This window comes from Lipotes vexillifer, unplaced genomic scaffold, assembly GCF_000442215.2.
Source record: "Lipotes vexillifer unplaced genomic scaffold, Lipotes_vexillifer_v1.1 scaffold890, whole genome shotgun sequence".
Lineage (NCBI taxonomy): Eukaryota > Metazoa > Chordata > Mammalia > Artiodactyla > Lipotidae > Lipotes > Lipotes vexillifer.
In genome coordinates, this window is record NW_006776053.1 from 540070 (window position 1) to 562894 (window position 22825).

Below are 22825 nucleotides of genomic sequence, written 5' to 3' on the forward strand. Positions count from 1 at the left end.
ATAATTTCCGAATTTATGAGGAATATATTTTATATCTTACAGGACAGAAATAGCAAATGTCTTATCAATGCAAGGCATTTTCTAAGAAATAGAAACAAGGTTTTAAAGAAAAACATTTAAGATAAAAGCTAAAAATTCCTGCATCAACACAAAAATCAGCAAACCACACATAAAACAGAAAACATCTGCTTCAAAAAATTAAAAAGCATATTACTAATCACATTAATCTAGAAACTCTTTTTTAAAGTTACAAAATGTTTAAAAAATCCACTTTTTAAAATCAGTTTACCAGTTAGCTTAGGTTCCTTTTTAAAAAGAAGCTAAATATTACAAATTCTAATACACAAATTTATGCTAACCTAATATTTTAGAATGTGACATTGAATTATTCAAAGGAACTCATTAACTAGTATTGTATCTTATATAGAACAAATTTTACAAAATATACTCAAATTGATAAAATATTCAAATTGATGCTCTCACCTATAATCTGTTATAAATTGTCAGTAGAAATGAAAACTCATGGTTCACCAGGCCTTTTCCAAAGGCAGACTGATTGAGTTTTTTGATAGGATGTGAATTAAGTTTTCAAATATGGATAGCCTTTTTTTCCTAAAACTCCCTTATACAGGCCACATAAGAAAATTAAAGAGACTTTCAAGGTATTCCAGAACAAAAGGTCACATTAAAGGAAACAATTCCAGCCCTCAAGGAGTGGTTAGAGAGTACAAGAAAATAATTCAGAAAGAAAAGAATGTTCCAACACTCCTTTTTTAACTAGGAAGGTGAACAAAAACAAGGTAGCAATTTAAAAGCAATGTGGTAATAAAACAGGTGTAAGTAAGTAATGCTATCCCTCCACCTTACACAAGCCAGGAGAAGGAACATATTTCTATAAAAGTTATAGAGCTGTCAAGGGGACACCAAACTACCTTCTTATGGCTGTTATGTTTTATCTATAAAGCTTGGATACTGTGTTACTATGGTGATTTAATACTATGTTTTAAAGGGGGATTATATGATTAATTTTAACAAGGTTGAGAACTAAAGATGTGTGAGAAACAGGATTCTAGCTCACATAATTAAAGTGATTGGGGAAAAAAGTGGGCCTCATTGGGGGAGGGGGGAAACCTGTATTATTGAAATATTTAAACCAACAGGTCAGGATGATTCTAAGTTACAAATAAGGTCATGCTTTTATGAAAAACTATCATGTGATCATGTAAAATATGACTGTTCATTATTTTAACTCAGGGTTTGATTTCACTTCTAGACTGTTTAAAAAGAAGCAATCCTAGAAGGAAAGGGTATTGATAGGACTAGATGAAAAGAAAACACCCAGGATTTCTAGGAAAAGGACACAGAAGGAACACAACTTGGTTTGTGATTTGAATGTCATTAATTTCTCTATTATCTTTTCACTACCTTTAAAAAGGCTGAAAATTCTTTCAGCTACATTGTAGGCTCAAAGAAAGATTCATTACTCATTTACTTCGTTCAAATCCCAATTCAATCACTTGCTAACTGGGCCTTAATTTAGCAAGTTACTTAACCTCTAAGTAGCTCAGTTTCTTCTCCTGGAAACTACCACCCAACCCATAGCATATTTGAGGAATAAGTGAGATAAGCATTTGGTATAAAGGCTAGACCACTGTAGGAACAATTAATAAAAGAGATACAAGCTGCTACCATCTGATTGAAAACTACAATTCATGTTAAAATCATCCATTTGCTTAGAATCTTCCTGACTGACTCAGCTTTGTAATACTTCTAAGTGGAGAAAGGAAGCCTGCCTTTCAGCAAGGGGGAGTCCTCTGGGTGACCAAGTGAGTTACTCATTCTTGCATTAAAGTGAAAAAGATTCTTTTTGGGGTGCCACAACTTAGAATGGGACACATTATTCTCAGTTGATTCACCTTTTAAATTCCTAGTAGGGTGAAGTACAAGTCATTAAAAGCCCCAGACCATTAAACTCTAAAATATTTTTTCCTTGGATACTCAAATTAACAGTCAAATTGAGTTCAGATTAACTCAAAGGAGTCTGAATCTTCAAGGAATTTGTCATTTCCTCTCTACTATTTCTCCATAAAAAATGACTTTGGGGAAAGAAAGGGTTGGTTTCCTTAAAGGCTGCAGTTTTTGTGATTACCTCCAGGATCAGAATCCATGCATTTTTTACAGGAATCAGAGATTTCATGATGATTAAAGGTAGTGGGAATCTTAGAAACCATCTCGTCCAATTCTCTTGTTTCATAGATGGGGAAACTGAGGCTCAGGGTGTTTTGTTGTGATGGTGGTTTTGGTTTGCTTTTTTCAAAGTAACCAGGACCAAAATAAAAACCCAAGCCCAATTCTGGTTCAAAGTCCTTTCCATTCTGCCATGCTGCACCAAACACAATGAAAACCCTCCAAAGAAGTTGTCAACTCTGTTTAAGGAAATCAGGTATGTGAGGAATTCAAATAGTTGTCTCATCAAACAGACTAACTATACTTCCCACTAAGCAAGAGAAACCAAATTTGAGTATTTCCAGAATTAAACCAGGTGACCAGGACCAAAATCACCCTTAGCTGTGCTTCCCATGCCTAGGTGAATACAGAAAACAGAGGAGAAAAGTAATGACCATTCCAACCACAGACTTTAAAATTCATGCTCCCTTTTAAATGCCTGTCAGCCACTCAAGACCCCTCCTACAGCACTGTGCCTAATATTCAAGTTATTTATAGGTTCAGGGTATAAATGGCATGAAGCAAGTGGATGGATAGTTTGATTCCAATCTTCCAGTGAGAAATCAGATTTTCTATATCAGCCTCACTTTTTTCTTTTTCTTTTTGTTTTGTTTTTTGTTTTTTGTTTTGTTTTGTTTTTGTTTTTGCGGTATGTGGGCCTCTCACTGTTGTGGCCTCTCCCGTTGTGGAGCACAGGCTCCGGACGCGCAGGCTCAGCGGCCATGGTTCACGGGCCCAGCCGCTCCGTGGCATGTGGGATCTTCCCGGACCAGGGCACGAACCCGTGTGCCCTGCATCGGCAGGCAGACTCTCAACCACTGCACCACCAGGGAAGCCCTATCAGCCTCACTTTTAAGTTTAGTTACCCATCTTACAAACTGAGCAACTATATTGGGCACCGTAACAAGTGCTGGATATACAACATCCATCCTGCTGTGGAGCTTCCTGTCTAGTTGGAGAAAGCATAATAAACTCAAAGCATACAGCGTGTGTTAGGGTTATATGAAACGAAAGAAAGAACAAAGACAGAAGAAAATGGAAGAGAAGGAAAAGCCCTACTGAGACAATGTGGTCAGAGACAGCTTCTCAAAAATGCTGACAATACTGACCTAAAGGATGGGATGGAGCAGCCACTCCACAAGCCGGGCACTGGGTGTTTCAGGCAGAGAAAGAGCTGCACAGAGATTCTTCAGCTGGAAAGAGCTGGGCATGTTCAAGGTACTAAAAGGTCACCAGTACAGTTAAGGCCCCAGAGACAAGGAGGAAGTGGCTTAAGAAGGTGCAAGATAAAGCAAGCACCAGATCATGCAGAGAGCCCCATAGACCATGGTAAAGAATTAGGATTGGCTGATTGATTGATTAATAAGGGCAATGGAAAGGTATTGAATGATTTTAATCAAGAGAATAACAGTCTGGCCTACAGTTCTAAAATTTTTATCTGACTCTTACGTGGAGAACAGTTTGGAAGAAGGCAAAAGTAGGAACAGAGAAAACAGTCAGGAGGCTAGAGCAATAGTCCAGGTGAGATTGGATGGTGGCTTAACTCTTGTAGTGAGAGTGAAAATGCATCAGGTGGATAGATCCAAGTTAGAGCCAGCAGATGGACTGAGATGGAGTAAAAAGGCAGCATATTACCATTTAATGGTAGGAAAGTCTAACGTGTTTGGGAAGAGTTCCAAGAGTTTTATCTGGGACATGTTAAGTCTAAGAAACCTGTAAATAGAAATGTCCAGTAAATAGCTGAACATACTATGTAGGAAATCAGGGGAAAAGTTTGGGCTGGAGCTATAAATTTGGAAATCATCTACACAGAGATGGTATTTAACACCATGGTAAAGGATAAGATCACTTAGGAAGAGAATTGAGGGAGAAACAGAAGAGGATCCAGGACTAAGTTACAGAAATACCAATTTAGAGGATGGGTAGAGAAGAGATCATCAAAGAAGAAAAGAAGAACCACCAGGCAGAACAAGCAGGAGGGAGTGGTCGACCAAATCCACAGGCATCAAGATAAGAGAAAAAAAAGTGAATTGAATTGAGCAACATGGAGGTTTTAGACAGTCTTGATAAGAAAAGCTCTAGTAGAATGACAAGCTAAAGAAGGCTGAGCAATAAATTAAAATGTGTAGGTAACTCTTCCAAGAAGTGGAGAATTAGGCAGTAATTGAATGGGAATGAAGAGTCAAAGATGGGTATTATTTTTAGGATGGAGGAATACCAGAGCTTGTTTTTAAGCTGTTGGGAATGATTCAATAGAGGCAGAGACTTATGATGCAGGAGAAAGAAGATGAAACAGTAAGATTTGGACTTTGGATTAGAATCCCAGATATGCCACTCACTACGGATGTGAGCACAGGCAAGTTACTGCACCTCTCTGAGCCTCATCTCTAAAATGGGAATAATACTTACCTTGCAAAGTGGTTTTGAGGATTAGAAATAATGTATACAAAGTAACTGGCATCTAATAGGTACACAGTGAAAATAATTACTATTGTTATGAAATTATAAAATTTGAGAGATGGAATAGAAATATTTTGCTGTTCTGTTTATTACAGCTTCCTAGCAATTACCTGTTGGGCCATCTACTGCAAGGCATCCATAAGAGCTGCTTCTCCTTTCCTTCACTGTATATGAGACATCAGGCGGGAATCAAGTTTATCACACACCAAGCTTTAGTTACATGAGCCTCAAAGTTTCTTTCCATAAACACAACTTCCATCTGCCTAAGACTCGAGTTTTTCACATTCCCTGCTCAAAGATCCAAGTGGCAAAAATGGCATTGACCCAAAATGCCTGGGGACCAAGAGTAGGTCACACATTCTGCTCGAGAAACTCACTGGATAATTCTAAGAAGAGAGATCCCTCCACTCCCTCATCTACACGAGCCCGACAATGTAAAAATGAATCATAACTGGAGAATGAAAAAGTATCAAAACAAAACAAAGAATCAAAACTAGAAGGAACAGCAGAGACCTAGTTCAATTCCCTCATTTCATCCGTGAAGAAACTAAGGTACTCATGGGAGAGGCCACTTGCCTCACGGCACAGAGCAAGTCAACGGCAGAACCAAAACTGTAACCTAGGTCTCCTGGTTGATACCCCCGATGTTTTGTCCACCAAAGCCCAATTGCTTCATGGTTCTCAAATGCTACAGAAAATGACCATGGGGCACAGCTTAACCAAGAGCTTAAGCTAAATCAAGGGACTAAACCAAGGGTGGAAAACAAGGGATGCAAGTGGCCAAATGGATTCAGTTTTGAAAAGCACAGCAGGACGAATGCATAGAAGTGGAAGCGAGATGAGAGATCTGGGCAGACATATACTAAAGCACTAATCATGAGCCTTAGTTTCATTTTCTTTCAATTATCTGAATAAAAATGGGTTTCATTGTCTTCAGTTATCTGAATTTTCTACTTTTTTACAATAACTACATATTGCCTTTGAAATAAATGTAAAGAGTTTGCTTGGTGACTTTCTTTGTGGTGTGATGGATCTAACAACGGCAGTAAGATATAGAACAAGTATGATGGAACTGGCAGTCAGACAAACGTGGGTTCCCACAGCAGCTCCGCCACTTACCAATGGTGGGACCTTGGGCACATTAGCAAACCTAGCTGAGCCTCTGTTTCCTCATATGTGGCATTATGATAATGGCAACCTTGCAAATGTGTAAGATTTTAACGCAGGAAAAGAACACAACAGAATGCGTGGCACATAACAGATACATAATAAAATGGTAAATAGCATTTGAACCATATTTGCACCTGTGATTACAACCTAAACCATTAAACTATGCCTCTGCCCTTGAAAAGATGTCATTTCACTTCATGCTCATGTCACTTGTGTGTACTAGTATAATTTAATAGGACAACTGAATAGTAGCTGGTTTTCTGGGTTCTGAAAGAAGATAAGCACAAACATGGAGAACAGCTTTTCCACCATCCAGTGAATCTCTTGAGTGCTTTGACTAACTGAAGCAGGTTGCCAACTATCAAGAGCAAGCAAGTAGCACCACAATATGAAATGGTATTCAAATCTTTTTTATTTTTTTTGAAGAGCCTGCTTTCATCAAGAATAAAAACTTTTTGAGAGTGATACAGGGATCTCAGCACTGTCATTTCACTGCTCCTTTCCACCAAGTGCTTCAAGTACAGGGTAGGGTAGAAATAACTCTGGCTTGGGAATAAGATTATCCGTCCCCCCGCCCTCCGGCTCTGTAATTACATAGCTGTGACATAAGGAATTCATTTCACCTCTATGGATCTTACTTTCCCTTCTGTAAAATGGGATGCTTAAGCCAGATGAATTTCAGCTTTAAAATCCTGTGGTCTTATTCCCACACATTTTCAAGGCCTCCTGTAGTCAGAGCCCAAGCTCTTATGGCACACATTACCCTCTCAGCAGGAGGCTCCATCTGCTCTGGCCAAGTGACCTCTAGATCTCTAGGCTCATTCGCAGTTTCTCCTCTACCTTGCTCTTCAGCGCATGTTGGGGGTTGGGCTCTCCCTTCCACTTACCCCATTCTTGCTGTCCTTGCAGTCTCAACACAAGCCTCACCCACTATATGATGTTTTCTCTGACCACCTCAGTCTTTCCCAACCTCATTATCCTTTTGGATAGATATTGTTTACTGTGTCTTTACAATACATTCTGGACTAGACTGACAAACGCATGGACAGCAGAGCTCCAAGTCTGATACCATTTCCATACCACCCAACATAATGCTACACATTCTGAACCTTCCTTTGCTCTTTTGTAAAAGAGATACCACCGCCACCTATCTCCTAGAGTTGCTGGCAAGAATAAATGAGGTATTACTGTAAAAATGTCCAGCATGTTGACTAGAATCAATTAAGAACTGAAATACTAATTTCCTTCCTTACCTCCCTCTATTTGGTGACTAGTCTTCCCACAAGGTGGTCTACTGAGAAATGTACTCATTTGGGAGATGGATGTCTAGACTGTACTAGCAGCCTAAGCGGACCTTGGGCAAGTCACAATTTCTCTACAGCTTAGATTTCTTCCAATGATGATATCAGCACTTGTTCTCATCTTTTATGACAGAAGGATAAAATGAGATAACACATGAGAAAGCACTTTCTTTTGAAGAGCTACCAGCATTATTATTTTTCATAAGTCCTAGTTTCAGAAAGAAAAACCTTAAAACAACAGAAGAGACAGCAAGATGCCAATGTTAATGGGTGATTTGATGACGACTGTGAAAATCCCACTCTTGATATAGACTAGAAATGTCAGAAAGTTGTATTTACTGTTCCTTGAGGTAGAAAAGCACAGATACTGAAAAGATTAGGTAGCTTTCTTTTTTGAACATAATCACCCGGGGCATTACTCATCTCCCATGCCGACATATTTTCTAAGTCAAACAATATCATAAATACCTCTGCGGGGCTTTGTGGGCCTCGGAATCTGGGCATATCCATTTGACAGTGCTAACTGCGAGCTAATAAAAAGCAGTGACGTTAGAACCTTTGTATTTTTTGTAAACAAACTTAATTATTATTATCTCTTCTGCAGTGAAGTATGCCACAGTTAGAAGTGGGGCAACAGAAGAGAAAAAATATAGTCCCCCAACTAAGCTGATTTTTTTGTATCAATAAAAGTTATCAATGCCTACAGGGTGCATAATACAATACAATGTAAGAAAGAACCATTGTATACAGTTAAGATTAAAATATATCCATAAAGAGACATTTCTGTCCCAAATTGTTTTGTGAAAAAAAAAATGAGGAACACGATTAGGGGAGGGTAATTTGGAGAGAAGCATTTTAGAAGAAAGATGTTTTTCTAACAAAATAAAGACATCAGCCGTTACTGGTGACAAAACAGATTTTAGCACTATAACTTAAGGACTCTGTTTTTCTTCCATTTCAGAATGCAATCACCCAGACTGGTAGGTAAGTAAAGATGTGTGCGTGGCATGAGATAGGGAGGGTGTGTGGTGTGTGTGTGTGTGTGTGTGTATGTGTGGTGTGTGTGTGTGTGTGTGTGTGTGTGTGTGTGTTGGGAGGGATTTAATCTCATTGCTTATTTCTTCTAATATTAGTTTATAAAGTCAATTAAGGAATACCTATCCAAAACAGATCACCACTCTTATCAAGGAGTCATGTAAAGATATATTCTTATTTTTCTTTGTTAAATACCTAGCGACATTTTAAAAACATTTCAGCTTTATTAATTTGTATAAATATGCCCTTGCCATAATTTGTAATACATTTTATAAGCAACTGGAGGAGATTTCATGCATCACTAATTCATACATGTAAATGTGAAGTTTGCATTAAACGTCTCTAAACAAAACCCTACTTCCTTGCTATTTTTAGAAGGAATAGGATAAAGAAGAGACAAGAAGACTCTCATTACAAAGGCTGACCCTCTTAAAATTAAGGCTATTCTGTTTTGAGCATCAACCTGCTACTAAAACAGCGCTGGTACCAGGATTTTAAAAGGCCCGAGTCTGGAAATACTATGATGGTTGATTGGCTTTAAAAAATAACATGTTAGAACCACAGAAAACAGTGATTATAAGTGGCTGGCAACATTCCAAAGCTGCTTTTTAGTACTCCTTTGCTTTTTAGTATTCTTTTAAACCCCTTTGGCTACCAGTTCTCATCTCACACAATTTTTAGGTTTATGCCAAAAAAACCAGGACACTGCTACTACAAAGTGTAGAAAAGATCCAAGCAGTACACTACCCACACGCACTCTAAATCACTAAACTCTTTCAGGTCTGCCTCGTCTGGGTATACTAAAATATATGATAGAACCTTCCTGAAGATGGGCACATTGCATAGCTTTCTTGGAACAGATTATGCCACTTATTATTTATAATGATATTTTCTAAAACCTCTGTCGCTAAAAGTGGAACTTAACATTTATACAGTCTAATAGTTCAATTTTCCATGAAGACAACATTACGAATAGGCAGCAATCAAGTGAAAAAATAAATGATTGCAAAAACAATGCTTAAACTGTAATGAAAAATACAGTAGACCTTACTTGAAAATAAGTTAAGATGACTGTTTTGTCATTTTATTAGCATTATTAGTAAATTAGTTTTATAAGTTAAAAAAGCTCTTCTAAAATTGTTTTTAAAAATAAGCCATTTAAAAATAAGCTATTGGCTTATTTAAAAATAAGAAAACAAAAAAAGACCCTCAGACTATTTTAATTATCTTCAAGTTCTGATATTCATACCATTTCAAGAAACAGTTAATCATAATGCAAATACTAAGGAAATGTTTAGATGATTTTTATTTTTTAGTCTAGAAATCTATTGACAATGCTTATTTCCCCAGAGATACCATTCTTAGACACCTAAACAAAATGCAAGACACTATTTGGCAATGTGCTTTTTAAATAGCTGAACACCTTTAAACAAGTTGGGCCTATACTGATTTAAATTTTAAGTTGAAGTCTAAGAAAAACAAAGTCTATATAATACTCATAAGGCCATGGAGTTACGTAATACTACTTGGTTAAGTCAAATATATTCCTATTTCAATAAAAATTAAATAGCACTGGATTAAATACCAACCATTCTTAATCATGGTTTGAGTCTGATAACCAAAATTAAAAATTTAATGTCATGGAAAATATATCTCACAAACTAACCAATGCAAAGTTCTAGGCTTTAAACCTTTTGATAGTGTCAATAAAATCCCCAGGAAAGGAGAATACTGCAACTCTCCTTGGAACATAGGTGTTTTAAATCATGGTTAAACAGACAGAATGTTAAGAATGGTATGGTTTTTATTTTCCATAGCAGGTTTATTGACACTTTTTTTTCTAGTAAAGTTTGAAAATCTGACACTACCTGTCCACATAGAAGGGGAAACAAAACTTGGTCAAAGTCTGTAGAACTTCCTGTGGAGAGAAAGAGAGATAATTTATACATCTAATGGGACCAATAAATCTAACATTAACCATGGCACACAATCTAGCAACTTTACCCTAAAGAAAGAGGAGACAGATGAAGAAATATGGGCTTTATCAATTACATGGGAGGAGTACCAGGCAGTCAATCATGAGAAATAATAAACATGATCAAACTTCATTAAAAATGAAAAATTAATCAAGAATCACACATGGGCAAGCAGCAGGAGCCGTGCAGGAAAGCTCTGAAGGGAGGGAGGCGGGTGGGTTGCTGAGTGTTAACACCCCTCCAGGGACCATCTCCAGCCTGACCATATGGATCAGAGTGAATAACACCGAGCCACATGGGTTTGGCCTGGCAGGGCCGCTGTTGCTGGCACCGTTTTTGCCTGTTACCTAGGAACAGAGGGGGCCAGGATTAGACAACGCTTCCCAACATCAATAGGCCAAATCACAAGCAAAATAGAAAACCAACTGGAAGACAATTGTCCCCGAACATTGTCAACTACATTTTTTTAGAGTTTAAAACTTTATTTACTTACTTTATAAAGAAGTTGCCATTTCTGGCATGAATTTATTTTGTAATCAAACTATAACAATTTTAAGTGTGCAGTATTTTTAGTCATTATCATTAAACATCATTATCAAAATGGAACACACTTACCTGCTTGTAATTTATAAAAATCCAAAGCAAACTACCAGTTTAAATGTCTTTTTACAAATATGTAGGTACATAAAACCAAGCACATTACTCAGGGGAAGTATACAAAAAGGGTACAAAAAAAAACCCAGAGTGACATTTCAAAGACTTATTCATAAAAGAGAAACTTCTAACATTAAGAATACTATATGAGACACAACATACAGTGGTGTGTGACTTTTCCCAATAGATACATTTCACGTACACAGAATATATACAAACAGCAACACACAGACCCAAGTAATTAATCATTACTTCCCTCACAGAATTTTCTCTAACTTGACTTAATTTTAACTGCAGACTTGGACAGACCACAGTTGGTGCTTATCATAAGTTCATAGACCAATGTTATAAATTTTAAAAAAGTATTCCTTTCATGCATTTGATTTGCTTTTTAACTATTTAAAATCCAACTTCAAGACAAAATGAAGAACACATTTTTCAGTCATTGAGAAGCTGGTTCAAATTAAAACAAACATGCCCATTGCAAATCCTAATCCAAGTGATAAATTAAAGATCAGTTTACAAATGTAGCACTTTTCTAACCAATAATAATGAATTATCAATGCTAACTGAATTGATGCTTCTCGCTTCATTTATTTTTAAAACCAGTTCTATCACTCAAGAAATAAACCACATCAATCTAATAACCCACTCAATGAAGCAGAAAGCACATTGACTTTCTCTGCCAGAGCATGTTCTGCCTACATAATTCAATTGAGCATATCCTATTTTTTTAATATCATTTTGGGCTGGGTGTATATCACAGCACTGTTAAGGCATTTCATGATATAGTAAAGGAATAGAAAAGTGAAAAATGAAAAAGGGTAGGTAAGAATACTTCAGCATATCCTGAGGCATTACTGATACATTAATTAATTTCATAATGTGGCATATTCATAAGACCATACACATACTGTTTTAAAACTCATAGTAAAATAAACTGCAATAGGTTAATGGGGAATCAGAAGAACAATAGCAATTTTTCAATGCATAATGTTATTATCAGGCAAATATTGGCAAAGAGATCATAAAACCCATTCATTTTAATGTCTGCAGTTTTAATTATAAAATATATTATAAGCCGCATAAACAAAACTCTTAGGATTTACACACAAAAAGAAATTCCTTACAAATTCCTTTCACATCAAGTTTCAAATACCACAAAGCATTGCTTGACTTTAGTTTATGTACCAAGCATTCTCTAAAACTCAGTCCCCAGTGCTCACTCATTGCGAACACCAGCTACAAAGACATTTATCCTTTACCCTTCAAAAGTTACAGGTGCAGACGTACTCCTCTACTCTATGCTGGAGTTGAGCTGACAAAAGCCCTCAAGATTTTTGAAAGAAAGGACCCCCATGGCTACAGCAGAGTCAGAGAAATCTAATATGCCCAACTTATTACTCACTACAATACAGAAACTACTTACCACTTTCTAATGTCAAGAGTAATAAGCAACCATGAACTTGTCTGTCAGATAATATTAGAACAAATATCAAAATACCCAATGTAGGCTGAGTACAACCCACCTCCCAAGAGCTTTCCTTTTTACCCAAGAAAGCAGTGATAAGTCTAATTAAGCAATGGGGCAGGGGGATGGGGAGGAGGGAAGGGAATATAGGCAAATGTAGGCACATGTTTGTGCATTACAATGTTTCTTCATGTTTGTGATATTACAAGAGTTTGATATTCCAATTGAAGTCAAACAGCACAGTAGTGTGCTGTCAGAGGAGAAAACAAAAATGAGCATTGCTCTGTGTTAGGCAAATTCACACATCATCTCAATCAGAACTGAAAAATCAAACTTCTCAGTTTGGGAAGGGGAGGACAGGAACAGGGAGGGGAAAACAAGTAATGTTTCCTGTAAATAAAAACTGCTGAAATAAACCAATTTTTCTTAATACTGATGTTTTCCCCATATATAAATAGGTAACTACCTTATCCTCTCTTTCCAAAGAAAAACAATTACTTCAATATGAAAAGTACCACTCTCTGAGAGAGGGGACTTTAAAACCCTGATTTAAACTTATTTTGAGCATCATGCTTATAGCAGAGTGTCCCACAGTCTTTCAATATTTACTTTACTGGGAAAACAGTCACTAGCCAGTTACCAACACATTTTTCTCTCTTGAACCTGTGTCTTTGGCTAGGGAACTTTCTTTGTAGAAAGTAATTCTCCTGTTTTCTTCTCTCTCTCTCTCTCTCTCTCTCCTCTCTCTCTCTCTCTCTCTCTCTCTTTCTCCCTCCCTCTCTCCTTCGCCTACACAAGCTCTTTCAGACAACCAGCCTCAGTACAACCTCAACTGCCACGTAAATCATAAATCAGATCTTGGAGATGCAATACAGCTGATGAAATGTAAATGACCTCGTTGCTAAGGCAGGGGGTGGGGAAGATTGTGCCAGCTCTCCAGATCAATTCCCAAGTTTATATTTTCACAAATCTTTTTATGTACAGTTTGATTTTTTAACATTTTAATGAGCAAACAGTGCATCTATAGTAGCCAGTCACCACAGTTAAAGTGCAGGGCATGAACTAGATCCCAGGAGGGAACCAGTCCACCATGTCACCACTGGCTTTAGGACATTTGCCACCTGGTTCCATGTCCCCAGGTTCCAACTCTTTTCTTAATCAAAACACTGCTGACATTATAAACCCCAGATGGGTTTTCTAAAATCCCTCCCAATCAATATATCCAACACATAACTTATTGGAGACAACACTGAGCTCATTGATTAAGGTGAGTTCAGTAGCAAAGTTTTCAAAATAAATGAGACAAGAATATAGAATTCAACCCCTTTGTGTCACCAGACAATTTATGAAATAGGCAATTTCCAAAAGGGCTTTTCTTCCCAACACAATATACAATACTTCATGTGGGAATAAGTAAGAGCAGAAGGGGCAGGGGGGGAGCGTGGAGGGCAGGCAGTTGCACTAACCTTTCAGTTATGGGTATATTAAGCAGCAGACCGCACAATGCAGTAGAAAAGCAACAACATCTACAAAGCTCTGCCCACAAGGAGATACCAAATCTCAGAGTGTGAACCAAAATATGAAATCAACAACCCTAACACTGGACTCATTTGCAAGTGAAAATCAGAAATGAATTCAAGATTCATCTCAGTCTTCTTTGGATTCATTTCACCCAGTTTGAATTCTCATACAGTCAGAAGGCCCATCAAGGGACCTTATTCCAATCTGGACAAAGTCGATTATGTTCTGATGAAACCGAGCTATTCCCTTAAAAACCTGGTAAAATTTTACATTTATAATATTATCCATAATAGAATCCTATCTGGAGGCAAAACTTCTAAGACTAAATTTGATGTAGTTAACAAGGATTATTAATAATGAGAGGCTAAACCAATTCCCCCTGAATTTGGAGTGCAGGGTGGGAAGGTGTATGAGATACTGCAACAGCCATCAGTTCAGATGTCAAATACTTTGTTTTCATTACTTCACTGAAACCCATAAACAAAAATTAGTTGTATTTGGCAGATGAAAACAAATGACAGTCAAACACAGACATACGCACCCCACAAATAAATGCCATCTGAAAGACAAAAGTGCAGGCTGATTATAATGTCCACTGGGGTTACAGAATGTTGGGAGATGAGGCACATTCTCAGTAGTCCAAAAGGAAAAAGAAAATGTGTGCAGGAAAACATTTAAATAGAGCAAAGAGACTGCTTGAATAAATTAATGTATTTTAAAATATGTAAAGCTACAATCACCCTTTGGAAATTGCTGGTATAGTGGTCGATAATTCACCTTTGTCCAAAAAGGAGTGAAGGAGGAAGAAGCTGGAAGACAGTAGGAGAGCATTTCCTGAGTCTCTCATATCTAATTTATTTGTTCATTTCAGAATGTAGATGTGTGATGAAAAGATCAGTGGAGCCCAAATTCCTAAAATACTCTATTTCTATGTTTAAAAAAATTTTTTAATAGCATGAGGTAAATGCTGACCCTCTAAGTCCTGCAAGTGAGATCAGTGCAACTGACTTGAAAGAAAAGGCTTTGATTGATGATCTCAAAACTCAAGTTGAAAGTTAAAAACAGAACACACACAAAATCCAAACATACAAAAAAGCTAGCAAAATTTCTACCTTAAGCCATTTCAAGTTAAAACCAGGGACTCCAAGTGAAAGCTAACAGAGGTTTTAATGCTTATGATTCAGAAGAGTAAAACAGAATGGTAAGAAGTTCTTAGAAGCTTAATTAGCACCAAGTTCAACAATGTTGACCAGAAATTTCCTAAATATGAAAACAGGAAATACAATTTTTCTCCTTCCCTATAAATGTCAAATTAAACCCAAGATCCATACTATAGTTACAACCAAACTTTTATTTTTTTCCAATGAGAAAAGGCTTTGAATAAAGGATTTTACAGAAAGGCCTTTCAACACCCGAACATAAAAGCCGGGTCAAATTTCTAACAACGCTGCTCAAATGCTACAGAGTCTGCTTCTTTTCTTTGGTATACTTCAATATTTACTCTCAGTTCACTTTTTATAAACTTTAATTTTGAGTCATGCATATGTTATCATTATGCTAACTTGTGTAATATCTAATATGCATAGTCAATGTTGTAATTCAAAAATTAAATTACAATAAGATAGAAATTCACCATTTTCTATACCATGTATCATGTAAACTTTATATCTAAATTATCAAGGACACTAAGTATATAGGTGGAATGCTTACAACAGCAGAAGAGCCACCTCTAGAACTACTTTTAAGTGTAAATCTTCATGACCTTTGAAGTCTAAAGTAAAAATACTGAATCTTATACAAAAGTTTTTTTTAATTTAACACACTTTATCCTTTTGTATCCTTCCCTTTCTTCAAAAATTAAAGTCGTCCCCAAATTACGATATTATATAACATTCTATATTCTCGGATTTCATTTTATTAACTTTAAACCTTACAGCAAAAGGTTTGAAAATGAGAGAGCTATATTTATAAGGTCAATGTTAAACACCAATAAACTTTGTGACACTGTTAAAAATACTTCGAAAATGAATAAATGATTTGGTTTGAATCTCTTGCAATTAGCATTCAGTGGTATCGGTAATATAATTCCTTGCACTTAATAGTATTACTCTACAATATTTTGCTTTGTTCATTTCCTTAGACATTTGAAATCCTATTATCTGAACATTTACATTATGAATTTATCTAAAAGAAAGAAAGGTTGGGGAAAATGTAGGGGCGGGGGTGGCGGGGAGGAATGGTTGGTGGGGGACACACAAGTCAGCACATACCAAAGGAAAAGAGTCCCAACAGTGAAACTACAAACATGATTTCACTGAAGAAGCAACTTGCCCTCAGGAAGATACTATTAAAAAAAAAAAAAAAAAAAGAGCACTAATAGAAATACTATTTTATAAGCATATTAAAACCTGTCAGCTTTTAAATATTTTAAATGCACACAAAAATGTGCACAGATGGGCAACTTTTTAACTTACATTTGTCTAGAAAAAAATCTTTCATTATCAAGCTCAAAGTCCTTGAATTTTTTAAACTTAATTGTGCCTCTATTTCTTAGAATTCATACCCCAAGGCCAAAGCTTTCCTGCCACCAGTCCTTCAAATCTGACTTGGACATTACACGGGAGGAGGCTCCAAGCCTCCCTGAGGTCTCACTGCTTTTACAACACGCGAAAAAGCAGTCGATAATGGGCCCATGCTGAATTCACTGCTCTCCACGTCTCCTCTTGGGACACAAGCCTAGCAGATGTGATAAAAACTGTGTCAGAGAAGTGGCTCTAGTTTGTGCCTTAATGACAACTTAAACCTCTAAACCAATACAACCAAAGGACTAACAGAACTGGCTGTTACCTCTCTCTCCTGCCAATCTTCGAATATCTCTGAACTAAATTAGCACCTCTACCCACAACATCCCTTGCCACCCCACAAAATCCATTCTAATTTTAAAAAATAAATGAATTCAGCAAACACATCGGCGGCATGAGTATCTGGGCTGTGTGTGTGTGTGTGTGTGTGTGTGTCCTACAATTAAGCCTTAACACATATTCCATGTAGTTTATATTTTCTCAAGGTATGATTGTACATTCAGATATCTTAAAGGACTGCCTGGTATATTTCCTCTGATTACCATACCAATAACCATATTAACACGTACAACTGGTAGCCTTACAGTTTCCCAAAAGCCCCTAAAGGTCTAACAGTTATTTTTAAATATGTTCAACCATAGGAAAGAAAAGTGATATTCTGAGTTACTGAAACATTCTAACTATGAAAATTTATACAATGGATTTTTAAAACTGTGGGTAGTTATACTTTAACTTGTAAGAACCCTTTGTCTAACCTAATGATATGGTACCAAAAAAATAGATTTAAATGTGTACTTCTGATAACATTTTCTAAATTCTATAATTCAGCCTTCAGATGATAGGCCTTTTTACCCAGTATCTTGAAAGCCTATTCAATCACAATTGCATACCCACTTAATCAGCAATCATTGTTCTGGGATGCAGGACTTTGTTGTCAAGACAAGCACCAAAACCTTAAAAAAATTTTTTTCAGAACTGGCATAAGAAAAAAGTGATCTTTGTCAGACAAGGACAAATTTATGCAAATCTTTTATAAACATTCACAAACATTTATTTAGCTTTTGAAATGTTGGCCTCATTTGAGAGCATGAAAATGAGGGGGAAGTAGGAAAACGCAAAGGACAGCTTAGAAGCTGGCACGCTACATAAATATTCAGAAGGAAGATTATAGGATTCATGTTAGGCTGTCTTAGGCTTCTCCAAAGTCCACACAGAATAGCAAAGAACAAAACTAACGAGAAGTACAGCAGATGTTAGACAATGCATCAGCCTCTTTTCCTCTCTCACTTGGCTATACTTGGACGCTTTTATATTTTCTTTCAATATGGTTAGGTCATTCAAGGATTCTCCTATAGACTATGTATTGTGGCTACAGATCTATAAGCTGGAGGTCTGTCAGCCTTCCAAAAGTTTCCAATGAAAAGGCATTATGCAAATTCTACCTCTCTTACCCTCTTTCAGGGGGGAAAAAAGCCTCCAGTATGCAGTCATCAGAGTATTGGAAGCCCCAGCCTTCATTTCTGTATAGCTGTGTTTGCCTCAGGGCCACGCTGCTTGTTTTGACAGTGGATCCCCCTAGATAGTTGGGATTAGTCGAGCTTGTTTAGATAAACTTGAAATCAAGGCCTTCTCTAGGTAGACAGCTAGATGCAGCTACCGAGTTTCCAGCTGCCTCCTTCTTTCATCCCCAAACAACTGGAGATTCACAGTAGCTATCACAGCCACAGGCTATGTCACATACAAAGGTACAAAATTAAAGGCTGCTAAAAGAAGCCTTTGTAAGTCTTAGTGCTAAAATAAGGAATCTGTACTGCTTGGTTTATACAAATTATTCTAGCACTACCAGTATGGAACTGAAATCGTCAGTTAACGAGGCATATTAATCAAGATTCCCAGCATCTTCAAATAGACAGGACGATAGTTTGATAATATACTTAACCTTAGCTCTTGTATGAGAGTAATCACTTAAAATGTTAAAAAGGAAGTAATAGGCTTTATTTATCCAGTGGCAGGGGATGTCAGACACTGTCAACAAACACTGTGAGCAGAATATGAAAATCAAAATGTAAATATCAAATCCGCTTTTGAGAGGGAATTATTTAGCAATTGATTAGATAGGGCCTCGGTTCACAGTCATTTCCAATTACAGAACTGTTTCATAATCAACTTTTATTTCCCACAACTTGCAAATTCCGATGGAACAATATCAGGAAGATTCAAGAACTGAGGAAATTTATACTCAGAACAGAATAGATCGACGACATCTCATTACAAAGACAGAAGGCAAGTGATATGAAACACTATTGATATAAAAAAGTATACAATTCAAATAGTTTTCTAAAATCTAATACTCAAAGATTTTACTCTTTTGCAACTAGAAAATGTCTCTTCAGAGGGCCAGCAAAATACAAAGAAAATAATTCAATTCCACATATATGTTTTATTTCACTTTACATATCTTGCTCCAACACGTCAATGCTAGTGTTTACCTGAGGCTGCCTGGGATAAACTAAACACAACAGAAATAGGTTTAAACATTTTCCAGAACTATTCTATGATAAACCATACAGTATAGAAGGCCTCTGACCATACTGTCAAGTCACATAAGGCAGTCTTCAATCAATCAAGTTCATATATCCCCAAAGAAAATGTGCTCTCATAATTTAACAGCTAAGTCACTATTTAAAAGAAAAGCCTTAAGACATGTAAGACATTCTGGAACTGCAGTCATCATTTGAGGTTTTCTTATGAAATTTTTGGTTTATTTCATACACAACTTACAAACTAAAGAAAGACTCAGCAAACTTTTTCTATAAAGGGTCAGGGAGTAAATATTTTAGGCTTTGTGGGCCACTTATGGTCTCTGCCACAGATTCTTCTGGTTTGTTTTTTTCCCAACTCTTCAAAAAAGATAAAAATCACCTTAGCTCAAAGGCCACAAAAAACCAGCCCCAACTTCTGATCTAGAGTGCCAAGGAGCTGGTCACACACCATTACCCAAACAAACTCACAAACACCCCAAAACTCAAATTTAGAAATTCCTGAAAGGTAAAATGACAATGCCAATCATGTTGGTTCTCTGGTGATCCAACAATTCACACATGATTATTGCTAAATGGCCAAATGTCTATTGCATACTCTCTTTTGGAAAAATCACTTAAAATACAAAATAATACAAAGAATTAAAAAGAAAACATATTTCCACTAAGAATTCACAGCTGTTTTGTGGCATGGACTCTTCAGAGAAACAATTCCTTCTTATATTAACAGTTCACTACTACAGTTTAGGTCCAGGAGTTTTCTTGACAGATAAATCATGCTCTCTGGATTCTCAAGAGCTCTTCAATTTGAGAGTTAGTTTATAATATTTTAAAATTTTATTTTACTGAAGTATAGTTGATTTACAATGTTGTGTTAATTGCTGCTGTACAGCAAAGTGATTCCATTGTTTACAATATTTTAAAAAGCAATATTAAAAGAGAGGAAAGCTTTTTCTGGTGCTTTCCTCACCACATTCACTTAAATACGTTATAGGTACACCCAACGTTCTGTTAGATGTAGAAGAGCCTCTTCCTGCCTCTCTCACTTCTCAATTTCTGCGCCCCCCAACTCCTTTCCCTTATATGTATTCCCAGGAATTTATCTTCCTTCTTCTCTCTCTCTACCCTCCTCCATTAACACAGTCTACTTATACTTTAATTTCAATTACCATCACTGTGTAAATGACTCAAATTCAAATCTTCATTTATAAACTACCTCTCCAGCTCCGGGCGCCCATTCCAACTGCCTTTTGACAGTTCTGCCCCATGTCCCATAGTTACTTCAAGCGCAACATGTCGAAAATCCAGATGTACCATCTAGGTCCTGGTAAGCTGCTGCCTGCTAATCTCTTTCACCCCATCAGAACAAGAAAGAATCTCACTACTAACACTTGCTGGGGGACAGATGATCCATTCATGTGACTTTGATTCAAATATTTGCTGTGGCTGTTGAATTTCAAAATAACTCTGAAGAAACCTTCCCAAGTGTCAATTAACAAGGAAGGAGACAAGGGAGCCCCAGAAATCAAGAATATTTCCAAGTCATCTTAGAAAAGAAAACTGATACATTTCCCTAGGCAAGATAATATATTTAGTACCAGACAATGTGCTAAAGACCCTGTCTGCATGGAGTTTTTGATCTAGTTGAAAGACAGATGCTATGCAAAGGAATACACTAATACATTGTTGGAACTGTGACAGAAGCTGTGAAAGAACAGAAGAAAGTGCTCTAAGACAAAATGACAGGGGCCTGAATTTAGATGGAAGGGTCAAGAAAGGCATCTCAGGAAGCGACATTTTGAGCTGAGACTTGAGGAATGAGCAGGTGTTTACCAGCCAAAGATTGCAAGAGGGACAGGGAGAAGGAGGCCAAAAATAAGTAAATAAATAACAGCATGAGCAAGGGCCACTGAACAACAGCCCTTGGCACATTCAAAGAACTAAAATAAGCCTGGCAAGTTGGATCAGAGGAGGCAAGGGAGAGAGTGGCAGAAGATGGGGTTAGACAGGTTGGCAGAGGCCTAATCACATGCGGCCTTAGAGGGCATGTTAAGGAGTCTGGACTTGATTCTTGTGCACTGGAAGTCACTAGGAGGGTTTGAATCTTTTGCATCCCACTTGCATGTCATTTCCTAACCCCTCTAGCTACTCCCAAGTCTTCTAGATTCCAGGGGGATTCAGAAGCTATTCTCACTGAGCTCCTCTTGTCTCCTGAATTCCCATGCTACTCCTATTGCCGTCATTCCTATCATCAGACTGTCCACAGATCTCAAGACCCTCCGTTTCCACAGGAAGGGACAGACACACAACTGGATGCCTGTCGGGCCACTGAGATGGAAGAGGAGCCTCACACAGAAGCCTTAATAATAACCCTGGCAGCAGGGAGAGGGGTTGTGGTTGAAGACAGCAACATAGGAACTGTAATAGATTTGAACAGGACCAGCTTAAATCTCTCTTCAGAACCTAACAGTCTACATGTCTTCTTGTTTAATCTTCATAGGAAAGCAGTGAGACCACATGGACCAAAGGAGAATTGAGTTTGTCAGAGAATCAATATTTATTCTTGATGTAGAAAATGAAAGGAATAGAGAAAATTATTAAAGTCTGTATAAATGTAATATTAGTCATTCCTGTCAAGGGTTTACCATTTATGACTTAAAATGGTTTACCATTATGACTTTACCATTTATGACATACTTATGTATGTATACAATTTAAGGTATCTAATTGATTTACCTAAGTTTCTTCTGTTTCAGCCTGTATTTTGTTTCCCAAATACCAATGGTCATCTGCTCTCTGGAGGGGCTTAAGTGACAAGTGGAAGGAGACTGACAAAGCAGCTAATAAGTGTCACATCCTGTGCTAGAAACTTTCCATATACTCAGTAATCCTACCAGTAATCTGATGTTGATATTATCACCCTCTTACACATGAACTGAGGCCTTGAAAGCCAAGTAAAATTACTTTCAGGTAGAATGGTGAAGTAGCTTGCCTAATTGGAAATAGATAGTGATGGAAAAGCTAAGATTCAAACCCAACTTCATTCTCCTAGGAGCTCAAGCTCTTCCCACCTTGCTTTCCAATTGCAGCAGTGGAGTAAAAGATTTTTGTTGTTGTATCAAAAGGTCTTAGGTTAGGGTAACGTTATGTGCCAGCTTGCCCAGAACATCCTGGTTATGCTCATTATCTCTGTGTAATCATGATGCCCCCTTTTGCTCTCACAAGTGTCCTGGATTGGATGCTATGGTCATTAGTCTTAGAGAGAGGGAAAACCATGGCTTGTCTGAAGGGTACTGAAAGAACAAATAGATGTTCCATCTGCCTTGTAATGGGAAACTGGGGAGTGGTGTTAGAAGAGTTAGCAGTTTTTATCTCTTGACTCCAGGCTCTTTATCCACATTAAGGAGTTATCTACATTCTAGGGCTTAGTGCAATACTAGACATCAACAATGACATGGAAACGGCAAAATCTTCTCTTTGCTTCATTTTCCTCACGCTACATTAGAAAACATTTATTAAACTAGACTAATGCAGGTATTGTATACACATCATGCTTAATTCTCCTACAAAATCCTCATTACTTCCTTGTTTTATAGGTGAAAAAAAATGATGCTGAAAAAGTAAAGCCTTTGCCCAAAGTAACATTTCCAAAGCCAAATCTCATATAACATGGGGATACTTGCCTTCTACTATTCTTTGGGCCAAACATATCCAAAAAAAGGCACTTAAAATTTTTAGAGGGGATGATATTTGTTAAGAAATAAGTGAATAATGAAAAGTATTTTAGCTGCCATTAAATCTGTTTATTATAACAGATACATTTTAAAAATGCAAAAATATTTCTCAATTTACCAGGGGTTTAGATCTCTAGGAATGATAAGTATCTGCC

General features: G+C 37.1%; 1 protein-coding gene across 2 annotated transcripts in view; it reads right to left on the minus strand.

Annotated features, from left to right (window-relative positions):
* DENND1A (DENN domain containing 1A) overlaps nt 1–22825 on the minus strand; it is a 536936-nt gene that overhangs the window by 362793 nt on the left and 151318 nt on the right. For both annotated transcript variants that reach the window (XM_007450246.1, XM_007450245.1), the window contains one exon: nt 10061–10110. In XM_007450246.1, coding sequence (XP_007450308.1) covers nt 10061–10110 — 50 coding nt within the window. The remainder of the gene's footprint in view (nt 1–10060; nt 10111–22825) is intronic.